Raw genomic sequence first — 16,520 nt, 5'->3', positions numbered from 1 at the left:
TATCTGTTAATAATAAGATAGTATTTTTTCTCTTTTTAGAACTGTTAACGTTGCGATTGACTGATTCACCAACTGTAAATTGCATGTCGGTTCTTTTAATATAAATCGCTATATATTTTTAGAATTGTCTCACATAAGTCTTCTGTATCAATAACTTGCGAACTCAATCTCTGTACACACTTTGGTGAAGAGTTACAGAATTCTGAAGGAGTTCTCTGGACCCTCATAATATCCGGGACTTACAGTCTGGCTAAACTTATTAAAAGCGCTATCTGGAGGACGGTAACATTCTCGGGTTGTTCCTTTCCTTTAGGGAGAGATAGCCCAGACCTTTAGACCCAATTAAGCGTCTTTAGGATTCGGCTACCTCAAATTTTAGTGGAAAGTGAACGTCTGAGAAATACGCTTGATCTGGGATAACCCCAAAGGGGCTAGGACTAGTAAATATCCCTTCAGCACTTCTTCACACAAAGGGTGGTGGAAATCTGGAACTCTCTCCCCCAAAAAACTTTTGAGGCTGGGGGGGTCAATTGAAAATTTCAAAACTGAGATTGATAGATTTTTGTTGGGTAAGGGTATTAAGGGTTACGGAACCAAGGTGGGTAGATGGGGTTAAAGTACAGATCAGCCTTGATCTGAATGAATGGTGGAACAGACTGGAGGGGCTGAATGGCCTCCTACTGTTCCGATGTAGGAGCAGTTAGAATTGAAGTGAGGAGGTAGTTTATTTAAAATAACTTCATTCTGGCTCCAGTGCTTGAAATGATTTGCAAAGCCACAGGTAATTTATAGTGTTCCGTTTGTTGTCCAGATTTGCTGGATTCTGAATATTGATCCCCTTAGCCAAAGTCAAATAGTTTAGCTTTGTGGAATTCCTTCTGCCGCTCCCGCCCAGCGATCAATACTTTTTTTTTAAATGCCAAAAGCACAGTGTGGAGCAGTGGGTGTCGTGAGACTTGGGAATGTGTTTCTTCAAGTTAGGGTTTGCTGCAGAAACTGGAAGCAAATCTTCAAAGGCCTTATTATATTGTAAAAGAAAAATCCCTTCCATTAATTTTCCAGGTGATGGTTAAAGCAATTCTCATTTTTAGTTTCCTTGTAATTGTATTGATTTTTTTTTTAAATATCTGCAACAAATGGTGCCCGTTTGTGGCTATATTGTGCTGGCTGTCTCTGTATCTGGCTGAAATAACCTATCCACCCATACCAAAACTCTTCATAGTATCATACAATGATGCAGCACAGAGGGAGGCCATTCGGCCCATCGTGCCTGTGCCGGCTCTTTGAAAGAGCTCTCCAGTTAGTCCCACTCCCCCCCTGCAATGTTCCCTGTAATGTTTTGGGAGGGAGGGGGGTCCCATGGCCCCTGTAACGGGCTGCACGGCCCATTCATGCCGTGCATGCGCAGTTTTTCTATTTAAAAGACAGCAAGCCGGCTGCGCGGGAGTGCTGCGCGGCCGCGCGGTTTAAAGGGAACATTGCTCCCCCTGCTCTCTCCCCATAGCCCTGCAAACGTTTCCCCTCCGAGTATTTATCCAATTCCCTTTTGAAAGTTACTGCTGAATCTGCTTCCACCGCCCTTTCAGGCAGCACATTCCAGATTCCCTTCATCATTTTAAAAGCCTCAGTCATATCCCCATAAACTCTATCCTCCACCAATGTAAAAAAAAAAGCCCTAGTTTCTTGATCCTAACTAAAAGCCACCCCAAGGCCAGGTATGAATATCCCAGGTGTGGCCCGGGACTCCCAGACCCCTTTCCTGATCCTTCCTCACACACAGAATCACACAGAACCCCCACAGTGCAGATAGAGGCCATTTTGGCCCATCGAGCCTGCACCGACACATATCCCACCCTATCCCCATAACCCCACGCATTTAATCCCCCTAACACTAAGGGTCAATTTATCATAGCCAAATCAACCTAACCCGCACATCTTTGGACTGTGGGAGGAAACCGGAGCACCCGGAGAAAACCCACGCAGACACGGGGAGAATGTGCAAACTCCACACAGTCAGTCACCCAAGGCCGGATTTGAACCCGGGTCCCTGGCGCTGTGAGGCAACAGTGCTAACCACTATGCCACCGTGCCCCCCCTAGTCAGTATTGCAATGGGAGGGATACCATCTCGAAAAAGACAAAAGCAGATCTTTTCCAGTTTCCTGGCAAAGACATAACTAAAATGACGCAGGATTCTTAACCTCTACAAACAAAAATACTTGTACGTAGAAACACTTCATCGAAGTTTTCGGTGGTTTTACTCCTGAAACAATTTGGTTGAATCGGGAACGGTAGTATAGTGGTTATGTTATGGGACTAGCAATCCAGAGGCCTGGACTAATGATCCAGTCGTGAGTTCAAATCCCACCACGGCAGCTGGGGAATTTAAATTCAGTTAATTAAATAAATCTGGAATAAACAGCTAGTGTCAGTAATGGTGACCATGAAACTACCGGATTGTCGTAAAAACCCAACTGGTTCACTGATGTCCTTTAGGGAAGGAAATCTGCCGTCCTTACCCGGTCTGGCCTATATGTGACTCCAGACCCACAGCAATGTGGTCGACTCTGAAATGGCCCACTCAGTTGTCAAGGCGGCGGCTCCTCACCACCACCTTCTGATGGGCAATAAATGCGGGCTTACTCAGCACCTCCCGTGAATGAATAAAAACAAATACATACATTTTGGTGCCATCCGTTTCTTCCTCCAGTGCCCCTGGTACCACACAAGGTCTTTCCTCTCCTTTTAAGAAGAAAAATTATAAAAATTTTAGAGGAAACGCTGGAACAGAAACCCCTTTGAATTAGTTTGCGCAAATTGAATAGTTCCTGGAACTTTTCCTTAAACCATTTTGATACAACAGTTCATGAACCACTGAAATTATATCCTTAAAACAGAAATGTGCCAACGGGGCTTTGTAAATGCCACAATCAGAGGCCTGGCAACACTGCTACTTCTACCTGCCATGGGTTATCACTGTGGTTAACAAATTAACCCATTTACTAATTACTGCCAATCTGCTGGGTGGGAATGTAAGTTGTGAGGAGGATGCAAAGAGGCTTCAAGGGGATATAGACAGGCTAAGTGAGTGGGCAAGAACATGGCAAATGGAATATCATGTGGAGAAATGTGAAGTTATCCACTTTGGTAGAAAAAATAGAAAAGCAGAATATTTTTTAAATGGTGAGAGATTGGGAAATGTTGGTGTTCAGAGGGACCTGGGTGTCCTTGTACACGAATCACTGAAAGTTAACAGGCAGGTACAGCAAGCAATTAGGAAAGCAAATGGTCTTTATGTTCTTGTTATGTGTGGGATAGTGAATTCATCCTCTATGGAAAAGTTCCACTGAAGTAAACAAATCTTTGAAGGTGGCCGGACAAGTTGAGAATGCTGTTAAAAAAGCATATGGGATCCTGGACTTTATAAATAGAGGCATAAGGCTGGATTTTGATTCAGGGGCGGGCTGGGGTCGTGTAATCCGCATTTTGTGTTAGCCACCCAATTCTAAATCGATGTGGGAAAATGATGCCATTTTAACTTAATTGGCCAATTGAGTTCCAACGTGTGGGAACCCATGGCCAATGAGTTTTTCCAGTCTGAAAGTCGCCTCCGATGACGTCATCATTGCTGCTGCATTTAAGGTCTGCAACAAGCCTTGCTTCTTCTGCAGACTGCCAAGCTTTTGCCCTTGCATATTAGAGGCACCTGCAGGAAGAATGGCCAGCCAGAGACCTAGGTCTGCACCCCGCTTTGATGACGTTGCCCTGCAGGCTTTAGTTGAGGGAGCAAGAGCAAATAAAGAGGTGCTCTTCCCTTCTTCAGGGAGGAAGAAGCCTCCCCAGCAAACCAAGGCTGTGTGGATCCAGGTGGCAGAGGAGGTCAACTCATTATCAGTAACCCGCAGAACCTGGCTTCAGTGCAGGAAGAGGTTTCCTGACCTTCTGCGCACTGGAAAAGTGAGTATGAATTTCCCATCACCCTCAATCTGATCCCCATTGCCTCTCCTCACCAGCACTCAGCTTTAGCAATCTCTTCCTCCACATCCCACTTGACACTGACATCCATGTACCCTTATCCATTCCCTCTCTCTCTCTGGTCACATTCACCTAACTATTCGACTATGCAGCCCTCACACTCCCTATCACTCTGATGCTATCTTAACAACTGACAACACACAGGGAGGGCTCTTGGTCTTGCCATCTCACTCCATCTTTGTCTCCTTCTAAGCATCTATGCTATGGATTCTCTACACTCACTCCTTCATTCTCACTCAAACTCCACTTGTCTCCCTCATTGCAGGAAAAGAGAGCTCACAATAAAAGAGAATGAGCGAGGACAGGAGGAGGGCCACCCTCAGTAGCCCAGCTCACCACCTGGGAGGAGGCGGTCCTGGAGATCGTGGGAGTGGAGGATGAGGCGCCAGTGGGGGACGGACAGACGGGCGCATCACAGCAAGCTGGTGACAGAAGAGTTTTCCATCTCTCTCAATGACATTGCATGAGTCGCTGATAATGATTCTGAAGCTCTAACAGATGGACTTATGATCATCTGCAATATGCAATGTGCATGTTACCTTGGCCTCACATCTCTGACTCTTTCCTTTACTCCCCCACAGGACCATCGCAAGCACCCATCCCCACTGTCCAGGAGGAGGAGCATGAGCCTCAAGACTCCTCAGAGGAAGCTGCAACCTCTGAGGGCGCAGCGTCAGCAGAATTCACCGCACCCAGCACCTGCGCAGACACTCAGAGCTCGGAGGGAACATCGCAAGATAGAGTAGTGTTGTCACCTGGTGTATCACAGCTCACAAGTGAGCATCAGCAGATTGTGGAGACAGGGACAGCAGTGGAGAGTCCTAGTCGGAGGGCGCAGGACTTTCCCAGTTCGACTCAGCTGCATGTCGACCCTCTGCCTCTGGGTCCATCCATAAGATCAGCGGGGCTGGAACTCCAGGAACAGATGCAGGAGTCTCTGGCAAGTTTTGTCTCCAGGGTCACTGTGAATGTGGAGCGAATGGAGGAGTCCATTGCGAACATGAGCAGAGCCTTTGTGGAGTCATTGGCGCATGAACGCATCACCACGGAAAGGATGGCAACCTCCGTGCAAATGATGGCAACCTCCGTCGAAAGGATGGCTACAGTAGACGAGAGGATGGCTGCGACCATAGAGGAAATAAGTCGCAAGAGTGCAGAAAACATGGTGAGTGTTCAGAATAGAATGACATCTCTGGAGGAGCGATGGGCATCTATTGAGCAGAGAAACCAGACCTTCATTGAAGTCCTTCTGAGTAGGACTTCCAGAGCAGATACGGGTCCCCATGACCCCCCTGATGTGCAGCAAAGTGCTCTCAATCCACTTGCAAGCGCTGAGGTGGACCTGACCCATGAGAGGGAAGTTGGTGGCAGACATCAAGGAAGTGGGGGCTCCTCTCCAAGCGCTCACACTTCCATGCCACTGCAGAGCCCTCGGTCAGAGCCACACCAGAGTCCACACCCAACTGAGATCGGCGTCTCAACCCCTGCACAGCCGCAGGAGCAGCAGACTGTTGCCGAGATCCTCACAGGTTCGCAACCCCAGAGGACGCCCGCCAAAGGTGTCGAGACAGGAGCAGCAGGAAAGTGAGCAAGGGGCCTCCACATCTGCTGGAGCCACAGGGGAAGCACCACGTAGGAGCACGCGTAAGAGAAAGATAGTGCACAAATAGTCACAAGGGTAGTCACTTGGGTGAAAATTGAAGTTTTATGTTAAAAAACCATCAGATGATTACTGTAAATAAAAAAATCTGATGGCTACTGCTGTAGTTGTGGCGTGTGTCATTTCGCGAATGGGACTTCCACATTGAGGGCTTAGGATTACTTGCAATTGTCAGTGTGGTGGTCAAATTGCTAGGAATCCGCTGGTTCTTGGCCATTGTCGATGCTCAGGTAAGAAGCTGCGAGGCAAAAGTGCTTGCTTGGCTAGGCTAAGCAAATCTGGCCAAGATGAGTGCGTTCCTTGCATCCCGAGCAGCAATGTTCTCGCATACTGCTGCTGCTGGTTGATGGGCCTCTGCAAGATGTTCGTTTTCGCTCTCCTCCTCCTCATCTGAGAAGGATATGTGACGAGCCACTTGGTCCTCAGGAATCTGCAAGCCACAATGCTGTGCCATGTTGTGAAGTGCACAGCAAACCACGACGATTCTGGAGACCCTGGCTACTGAGTACTGCAGGGCTCCACCTGATCTATCCAGGCATCTGAAGCACATCTTCAGCAAACCGATGGTTTTCCCAATTATGGCTCTGGTGGACATGTGGCTGGAGTTGTAGCTCTCCTCAGCTTCGTTGGATGGGCTCCTCAATGGCGTCATTAGCCACGTCCTCAGGGGATAGCCCTCGTCTCCAAGTAGCCATCCGTTAAGTTGGTCTGGCGGACTGAATAGCGGAGGCACATTAGACTGGCACAGTATGAAGGAGTCATGGCAACTGCCAGGGTACTTGGCACAAACATGCAAAATTTCCTTCTTGTGGTCACGCACCAGCTGAACGTTAAGGGAGTGGAAGCCCTTGCGGTTAACAAAAGTACCTGGATTGCGATGGGGTGCCTTAAGGGCCACATGTGTGCAGTCAACGACGCCCTGCACCCTTGGAAAGCCTGCCAGATGAGCTAATCCAACCGCACGCGCCGTGACACTTGCTCGATCCTTGGTGAAATGGATGTGATTGTGCGCGATGGCGAAGAGAGCATCGGTTACCTGCGTGATGCAAGTGTGTGCGGCCGCCTGGGAGATGCCGCTGATGTCTGCTGCTGATCCCTGGAATGAGCCTGAGGCAAAAAAGTTGAGTGTGGTGGTGACTTTGACGGCCACTGGTAAGGGTTGTCCACCTGGTCCTCTGGGCTCCAGGTCTTGTTGCAGCATTGCGCAGATGTCACCCACTACCTCTCGCGAAAGTCGGAGCCGCCTTTGGCACTGCTGCTCAGACATGTTGAGGTAGTTGACCCTGTGTCTGTAGACCCTGTTTGGGGGGTATCTCCTGTGCCGACTGGCTTCCATGCGCTGGCCCCTTCTGGCCTGTGCAGCTTCAGGTGGGTGAGCAGCAGCTTGACGCTCCTGTTGGTGCTGCTGCTGTTGGTGCTGCTGCTGTTCATGGTTCTGCTGGTGCCGCGGCTGGTCTTCGTCCTCATCTGATGTCCAGAAGGGAAGGAAATAAATGGCTCCCATGCTTCTGGTATATGCCTCAGTCAAGGTGGCAAGAGGGGTTTCCCAGGAGGTCACACTGGAGATGGGTGTCAGGCTCCAAAATTCCACAGCTGTGGTTGTGCCTTCTAAAAGTTTCCCCAGACCTGAGACAACAAAGTCCTGCCACCTGCAAATGATGGCTGATCAAATCTCCTCTTTAATGGTTGAGCTGCAGCTGATAGTCAGCAATCCAATTGTGCTCCCGCCAGGTTTCACCGTCGTGTTTCAGAACAGGCGTGCTTCACGTGGGAAAAGGGTTAAAATCACCAAGGCCTATCAAAATGGCATTATAGAGGCAATTTAGTGCTTGTTAAGGGCCTTAAAGGCCTATCCCGCCTCTTGGAGGCGGGATGGAGACGGGACCAGTAGACATGATTTAATGAAAATTGCTTGGAAGCGGGAAGGAGGCGGGGTTGGGCCCGCCCGCCAGATTTTGCAATTTTAACCCCCCACACGCCTCCAATCCCGCCTCAACGGCCCGATGAAATTCGAGCCCATAGAGTACAAAAGCAAGGACGATTAGCTAAACCTTTATCAAACGCTGGTTAGACCCCAGCTGGAGTATTTCTTCACACAGAGGGTGGTGAATCTTTGGAATTCTCTACCCCAGAGGGCTGTGGAAGCTCAGTCGTTGGGTATATTCAAAACAGAAGTCGATAGATTTCTGACTAGTAAGGGCATCAAGAGGTATGGCGATAGGGCCGGTGAATGGAGTTGAGGCAGAAGATCAGCCATGATCTCATTGAATGGCGGAGCAGGCTCGAAGGGCCGACTCCTGCTCCTATTTCTTGTGTTTTTATGTTCTTATTGTGTCCAATTGTAGGCACCACGCTTTAGGAAGGATGTCACGGCCTTGGTGAGGGTGCAGAGGAGATTTATCAGGGATGACGAACTTTAGTCATGTGGAGAGACTGGAGAAGCTGGGGTTGTTCTCCTTAGAGCAGAGAAGGTTATGGGGAAATTTAATAGAGGTGTTCAAAATGATGATGGGAGTGGTGAAGGATACAGTTCTTTTAGAAATAGCCACTTGTGATGAAACATTCCATATCCCAAAAACCCTGTGGAGCAGAAAGATGCTCTGACTTCCTCCTTTGTTCCCCCAGTGCTGATCCTCAGGCTGTGCCCGTGTGAATTCATCAACCACATGGAAACAATCCTTCAGCATTTACTCTCTGAAAACCGTTTATAATTTTGAAAATCTCAATTAGATCCTCCCTTAACCTTCCTTGCTCCTGCGGGGAAAAAAAAGGCCCCAGTAGTTAATGTGACACCGAGTGACATCTGCAAAGTTTCACTTACTGTCCACCGATGGAATGTAAGGATGTTCTCTCATATCCGCACGTGCTTGATCACCAGATGTCCTGTGAAACAAGCATCAAAGACACTGAAAAACACAAAATACAGCCAGATAATACAGTACAGTCACTAATAAATCCAATAGGGAATTCAGGAGAAACTTCTTTACCCAGAGAGTGGTGAGAATGTGGAACTCGCTACCACAGGGAGTGGTTGAGGCGAATATTATAGATGCATTTAAGGGGAAGCGAGATAAACACATGAGAGAGAAAAGAATAGAAGGATATGGTGATGGGGTGAGATGAAGAGGGGTGGGAGGGGGCTGGTGTGGAGCATAAACACCGGCACGGAGCTGTTGGGCCGAATGGCCTATTTCTGTGCTGTAAATATTTTGTAATAATACGAGCTGTTATTTAGTCCCCGTTTTCTATCTCTCCCCAGCCTCGGAATGTGCTGAAGGGTGCTGGGTTAGGGTTCTGCAGATATTAAGTCACCGCAGCACCTGAAACAAATGAACATTCTTCAAGTGTCAGTCTAAACAGCCCTTGGCTTGTATTCCCTTGAGTTTAGGAGCTCGTGGGGTGATCTGACCAAGATGTTTAAAATGGTAAAACAATTCGATAGTGTAAATACAGAGAAACAATTTCCTCTGGTGGGGGGGTGGGGCGGAATTCCAGAACAAGGGGGCATAACCTTAAAATTAGAGCCAGGCCGTTCAGGGGTGAAGACAGGAAGCACTTCTTCACACAAAGGGTGGTGGAAATCGGGAACTCTGGCCCCAAAAAGCTGTGGATACTGGGGGTCAATTGGAGCTTTCAAGATTGAGATTGACAGATTTTTGTTGGGTAAGGGTATCGAGGGATATGGAGCAAGGGCGGGTAAATGGAGTCGAGGTGGAGGTCAGCCATCATCTAACTGAATAGTGGAGCAGGTTCGAGGGGCTGAATGGCCTAACCCTGTTCTAATGCTCCAAGAATGTCCAGAGGCTATTCTATCATGCAATGCATTGCAACTGAATCCCATCGTGTCCTCACCAACATCCGTACCGATTCGGTTTGGAACAGGAGCATAGAAGCATAGAAGATAGGAGCAGGAGTAGGCCATTCGGCCCCTCGAGCCTGTTCTGCCATTTAATGCGATCATGGCTGATCATCCAAATTCAGTATCCTGTCCCTGCTTTCTCCCCATATCCCTTGATCCCCTTAGCCTTAAGAAATATATTTAACTCCTTCTTGAATATATTTAATGAATTGGCCTCAACTGCCTTGTGTGGTAGAGAATCCCACAGGTTCACCACTCTCTGGGTGAAGAAATTCCTCCTCATCTCTGTCCTAAATGGCTTACCCCTTATCCTTAGACTGTGACCCCTGGTTCTGGACTCCCCCGACTATCGGGAACATCCTTCCTGCATCTAGTCTGTCTAGTCCGGTTAGAATTTTATAAGTTTCAATGAGCAGAAACCCTGGCCGATTTTCTTTCCAAGGTCACCGGGAGGAGGGACAATCTTTACCATCAGACCCGAGGAGAGGTCAGTTAGTGTAGCAGAGACCAGAGCTGGGACCCAGGACCTGCCTGTTCTGTATGACACAGGTCCACATTCGGCAGCACGTGTACAATTGGATCCATTGGTGGAATTCCCGTGTGGGTCTACAGGAACTGCAGAGGTTCATTGAGAAAACCCAGTGCCTTCTGAGGGCAACGAGAATGGGCATTAAATGCCAGCTGTGCCAACGTCACCTACATCCCCAGATCAGAAACTGTTTCCAGTGGCAGGAAGGTCAGTAACCGGAGGACACAGATTGAAGGTAATTTGGCAAAAGAATCAGAGGCGACAGGAGGAAACATTTTTTTACGCAGCGAGTTGTTGTGATCTGGGATGCGCTGCCTGAAAGGAAGCAGATTCAATAGTAACTTTCAAAAGGGAATTGGATAAATACTTGGAGGGAAAAAATGTGCAGAGCTATGGGGAAAAAGCAGGGGGGAGTGGGACTAATTGGAGAGCTCTTTCAAAGAGCCGGCACAGGCACGATGGGCTGAATGGCCTCCTTCAGTGCTGTATCGTTCTATGATTCTATGAAGTATAAAAAATACTGACATAAGAAAACTACTAGGCACTTGGTCAGAGTATTAAACAAGGCTTTAATCGACTGTTTCACAACATGGAGGTCTAGTTATCCTTCACTAGTTCGTTTACAAAATGTCCTGAGCAAGCTGGGCCTATGCCTGAGTATTTATACTCTCCCTGGACAGCGCCACCAGCAGGCCACCCAGTATATTTCATGAGTCATTTCTACATGAATGGCACGATTTATGTCATTCTTCCCGCCTGAAAGATTGGAAGTCCGGCGGCTTCTTTTTACCGAACTAGTCGGACTAAGAATAGACGCAGCTGTTTGGATCTCTGTTGGAGACCGGAAGTCACGTCTCCTCGGACCGTGTTTTGGTCCCTGGGTCGCTTAGTTCGTACCAGCGGGCTGGCAGAGTCCGTGTCGCCTTGATCGACCCGAGGGGGACTGGGGAGATCGTGGCTCCGGGTACGGACCCCCACAGGCGCAGAGCTGCCTTCACCCTGCTCAGTAGTCGGTGACTGACCGGCATCCTGGCTTCAGGTGGCCATCCCGCGGGGAGCACTCTGTTCCCCGGGTTGATCCGGCAGAATAGCTGGCAGATCCCTTGATGTCCCGGGTAGGGCATCATCCTCAGAGGAGCGCAGGGTATCGGCGTCATTGATATGGGTCCCACCATCGATTGGGTCCGTGTGACCAGTTGGGCAGGGAGCCAGATCCCGGAGTGACACTGCGGATTCCCGGCCATCAGGGTACCGCACGTATGCGTACGTGGGAATGACATCCGTCAGTTCCACTTCATCAATGAGGGGATCACTCTTAGAGGATCGGACGAATCTTCGGAGCAGCACGGGGCCAGTAGCTGCCAACCATGATGGTAGGGACGTCCCATGAGTGGAGCAACGCTGGAACCCGAAGAATCGTTCGTGAGGAGTAGCGTTGGTGGATGTAGAAAGAAGAGACCTGATGGAATGCAATGTCTCAGGGAGCATAGTTTCCCACTGCTGGTCTGATAGGTTGTGTGACCTCAGTGCAAGACGAACAGCGTTCCAAATGATAGCGTTATATCTCTCAACCTGTCCGTTTCCAATAGGATGATACGGTATTGTTCTACTTGTGACGATTCCCCGTTGGGAAAGATAACTTTGAGTTCGCTTGACATGAAGGAGGGACCCCGATCAGAGTGGGTGAAATTGGCCGTACCGCAAAGGGAAAAGACCTGATCGAGGCATTTGATCACTGTGGAAGTAAGCATATTGGGGTAGGGAAAGCAAAGGGAAAGTGTGAATATTCGTCCACCATAGTCAGTAAGTAGGTGTTTCGCGTTGAGGGAGGTAGTGGCCCTTTAAAGTCAATGCTGAGTCGCTGCATAGGCTGCATAGCGTGTATGAGCGAGCCATCCGACGGACGGAATAATTGCGGTTTTAATTCCGCGCAAATCCTACAAGTGAAGCATGTTTTTCTCACGTCTTCCGTAGAAAATGGGAGATTTTTAGATCACACAAAGTGTAACATACAGGTAACGCCAGGATGGCATAAGTCAGTATGAAGATCCGCCAGAGTCGAAGTTGACATGGAAAAGCAGAATGCCCGCGTGAGGGTATCCGGGGCCACATTCTCTTTGCCAGGTCGATAATGTATGGTGTAGCCAAAGGCGGCCAATTCCATCCTCCAGAGTTGTATTTTGTTATTCTTGATCTTAGTGCGTTTCCGGTTATCCAGCATAAAGGCCACGGAGCGCTGATCAGTTATAAGTGTGAAATGGTGACGAGCGAGAAAATGACTCCATTTACGTACTACTTCGATGATAGCCGTAGCCTCCTTCTCGACAGGAGGATAATGGAGCTCGCTACCCTGCAAAGTTCTGGACAGAAATGCAACGGGTCGACTACCTTGATTCAAGGTAGCCGAGATCGCCACAACCGATGCATTGCACTCGACCACGAAAGGGAGATTTTCATCGATGGAACGAAGCGTGGCTTTTTCCAGTTGTTGCGTGAGGAGGTCGAAAGCTGAAATAGCCATTGCCTTCAACGGAAATGACTTCGCGTGAAGCAGGCGTTGGATCTTGTCGGAAAAGTGGGGTATCCACTTCGTATAATAGGTGAACATGCCGAGGGCCCGGCGAAGAGAGCCGAGATTCGTAGGAGGAGGGAGCTCCTGAAGCAGACGAAGTCGCTCCGGATCCGGTTTCATGATACCATTGCCCACCCAGTAGCCAAGGATGTTGACTGATGGTACTGATTTCACGGATTTGGACTCACTTAAGGTTAAGTTGCAACGACGGAGAACATCAAGAAATTTCTGGATGTTGGCATCATGCTCCTTCTGGTCATGACCAGCAATGATGATATTATCCAGATATGGAAAAGTGTCCGTTAAGTTCTCCTGTTTGACTAGGCTATCCATTGCCCGTTGGAAGACGGCCACCCCATTGGTGACCCCAAATGGAAGGCGACAAAACTGGTAAAGCCGACCATTGGCCTCAAAGGCCGTATACTTTTTGTCAGAGTCCTTTAACGGCACTTGATGGTATGCGCTCTTTAAATCAAAAGTTGAAAATACCTTGTAGTTGGCAAGGTTATTGACCATGTCATCGATGCATGGTAGTGGGTAGGCATCCAGGTCGGTATACTGGTTAATAGTTTGCAAGTAATCGATGCAAAAACGTTTCTTGTGTTGCTGCAGAGGATTTTTAACAACGACGACTTGAGCCCACCAGGAAGATGAACATGGCTCAATGATACCGTCAGCTAGAAGGCGAGAGATCTCTGCCTCGATAAAGGATAGATCATCTTGGCTGAAACGTCGTGATTTAGAGAGTATGGACTTCCATCGGAGGGAAAGATTGGCAAACAAGGAGGGCTCGTCGAGCGAAGCCGCCGAAAGCGCACAAAACGGTACTTTGGAAATAGTAAGCTCCGGCTTTGACCCTCCAAACTCAAAAGTGAGTCTTTTGTGTTGTTTCTGGAAATCCTGTCCCAGGAGCACATCACTGCAGAGGTTTTTGAGCACCCCAAGCCGGGTGGAAGAATAAGTGCGGCCATTGAGAATAAGGTCGACAAAAGCCGGAACAATTGGTGGTCAGTGTCGTCAGAGTCATTGCAATTTCCCTGTCCGAGGGGTAAACACGCAGTTTTAACTTACTGACAGCCCGCTCACTAATGAAGCTGTCAGAGCTGCATGAGTCGATTAGTGCACTCAAAATGTGTCCATTTACCGAAACCTTTGTGGCCGCATGGGACAGGCTTTGGGGAAAAACAGCTGTGATGGGAGGAGGAGCAGTTTTACCCTTGACAGTTGTAACCTTAGTAGTGGCTCTTGGGGGAGGAACAGTTTTATAGATAGCAGCTGCAAAACTAATAGGGGCTCTTGACCGGTATACCTTAGAAAAGTGACCTTTCTTACTAACAGAGGCTCTTGACTGACATACCTTAGAAAAGTGACCTTTCTTACTGCAATGATTGCAGGTTGCGTTACAAGCAGGACAAAATTTCCTATAGTGGAATTCACCTCCACAGGAGAAACACTTCCTTGCAGATTGCCGGTAGGGCAGGGTCGTCATCAGTGAGGGCTTCTAGGGTAGGGTCGTCATCGGCTAGGATAGAGTAGTCATCAGTGAGGGCTTCCACCCAAGGCCCATTGGAGGAGTCACCAAAAGTGATAGCAGCAGTCTGCACATGCGGTAAAAGATAGGCATCTGCATTTTTTTTTTTGCTAAGTCCAGAGAACATGCCTGGTCATAGGCAGCTGCATTTTTTTTTGCTAAGTCCAGAGAACATGCCTTGTCATAGGCAGCTTGTAACTTGAGAGTTTTATTCTCCAACAGACGCTGGTGTATGAAAGGAGACGCAATTCCGTTAATAAAGGAATCACAAATTAACTCCTCCTGGTACTGCTCAGCTGAGACAGCTTTGAGATTACAATCCTTTCTGAGACTACGAAGCTTTTGAAGGAGTATTTGGATAGCGGAGTCATAGTCTGCACACTCTTCGATATAGTCAAACACATGAGGGGATACATAATTGGCAAGTATCTCTAATTTATCAGGAACATTCTCACCACACACCCTGAGGAAGTTGCTGAAGGTACGTTACCAGTGTTTCCATACCTTAGCCGTTGTAAGTGAATTCGGGTCCAGGTCAACACGGGCTCGTCGGAGTAGTTTCTCCATGATGAATTGATTACTACCTCTGGTTCCCTTCTAACGTTTGAGTCGTAGCCGTCTGTTCCCAAAACCATTCAGAGCGTGGAGCAGCAAACAGTCGATTAAATTGACATAAGAAAACTACTAGGCACTTGGTCAGAGTATTAAACAAGGCTTTAATCGACTGTTTCACAACATGGAAGTCTAGTTATCCTTCACTAGTTCCTGTTTACAAAATGTCCCTGAGCAAGCTGGGCCCGTGCCCGAGTATTTATACTCACCCTGGACAGCACCACCAGCAGGCCGCCCAGTATATTTCATAAGTCCTTTCTACATGAATGGCACGATTTATGTCAAATACTTTTTTCTGTTATGATCAATATATGGATACAAGGGAGGAGGCTCGAGTGGAGTATAAAGACCAGCACAGACTACAAGAAACTCTCTTTTTACCGGCCCCTAAATAACCGGAAATCTCTCTTAACCGGCAAAATGCAGGAGTAGGTTGAGGTAAGTTTTACTTCATATTAGTGGCCGTGTAACCAGGGTTCCCGGATCTGTGGCCGTGTAACCGGGGTTCCTGCACCTGTTGCCATGCAACAGGGACGCCTGGATCTGTGGCCGTGTACGGGGCTCTCGTACCTTGGTAAGTATACCTCTCTGTAATCTGGACTTTTTGATCAACCGGCACCACGCCGGTCCCATCGGTGCTGGATAAAAAAAGTTTCCTGTAGTTGGGACGAATGGCCTGTTTCTGTGTGTATATTGTATGTAACAAGACCTAGAAATTATTGTTGGTGTTAATAGCAGATGACTGGGCACGGTGGCATAGTGGTTAGCACTGTTGCCTCACAGCACCAGGGACCCGGGTTCAAATCCGGCCTCGGGCCTCGGGCGACTGTCTGTGTGGAGTTTGCACATTCTCCCTGTGTCTGCGTGGGTTTCCTCCGGGTGCTCCGGTTTCCTCCCACAGTCCAAAGATGTGCGGGTTAGGTTGATTTGGCTATGATAAATTGACCCTTAGTGTTAGGGGATTAAATACGTGGGGTTACGGGGATAGGGTGGGATATGTGTCGGTGCAGGCTCAATGGGCCGAAATGGCCTCTATCTGCACTGTGGGGATTCTGTGTGATGTCCATGTCACGTTCCTCTCGTCATTATGTTAATGAAGTAGCTAATGCATTTATTTTGAACAGGTTAGCAACAACAACTTGCATTTATATAACGCCTTTAACGTAGGAAAACGTCCCAGGGCGCTTCACAGGAGCGATTATGAAACAACATTTGACACCGAGCCACATAAGGAGATACCAGGACAGATGGTCAAAGAGGGAGGTTTTAAAATGCATTTTAAAGGAGAGAGGCGGAGAGGTTCAGGGAGGGAATTCCAGAGCTCGGGGCCCAGGCAGCTGAAGGCACGGCCGCCAATGGTAGGGTGATGGAATGTGGAGATGTGCAAGAGGCCAGGATTGGAAGAGCGCAGAGATCTCGGAGGGTTGTAGGGCTGGTTGTAGCAACCTGTGTTACAATAGGGCAGGTCACACACTTCCGTGAAGCAGTTGCTATTACTGTATCAACAAAAGAAAGGCTTGAAATTCTACGTAGCGCTTTTCACAACCTCAGGACGTCCCAAAGTGCTTTACAGCCAATGAAGTACTTTTTGAACTGTAGTCACTGCTGCAATGTAGGAAATGCGGCAGCCAATTTGCGCACAGCAAGCTCCCACAAACAGCAATATGATAATGACCAGATCATCTGTTTTAATGATGTTGGTTGAAAGATAAATATTGGCCCA

General features: G+C 48.3%; 1 protein-coding gene across 2 annotated transcripts in view; it reads right to left on the bottom strand.

The window, feature by feature from the left end:
* The window catches only part of LOC147107203 (uncharacterized), a 145,844-nt gene that overhangs the window by 92,643 nt on the left and 36,681 nt on the right, over positions 1-16,520 (bottom strand). For both annotated transcript variants that reach the window (XM_086008379.1, XM_086008380.1), the window contains exons 5-6: positions 8,516-8,577; positions 2,681-2,741 (exon numbers count right to left, since the gene is read on the bottom strand). In XM_086008379.1, the coding sequence (XP_085864505.1) occupies positions 2,681-2,741; positions 8,516-8,577 (123 nt within the window). The remainder of the gene's footprint in view (positions 1-2,680; positions 2,742-8,515; positions 8,578-16,520) is intronic.

Source organism: Somniosus microcephalus, chromosome 15 (genome assembly GCF_052327205.1).
Source record: "Somniosus microcephalus isolate GS21.2 chromosome 15, FLI_Smic_1.0, whole genome shotgun sequence".
Taxonomy (NCBI): Eukaryota; Metazoa; Chordata; class Chondrichthyes; order Squaliformes; family Somniosidae; genus Somniosus; species Somniosus microcephalus.
This window is presented reverse-complemented; position numbering and strand designations above follow the sequence as displayed.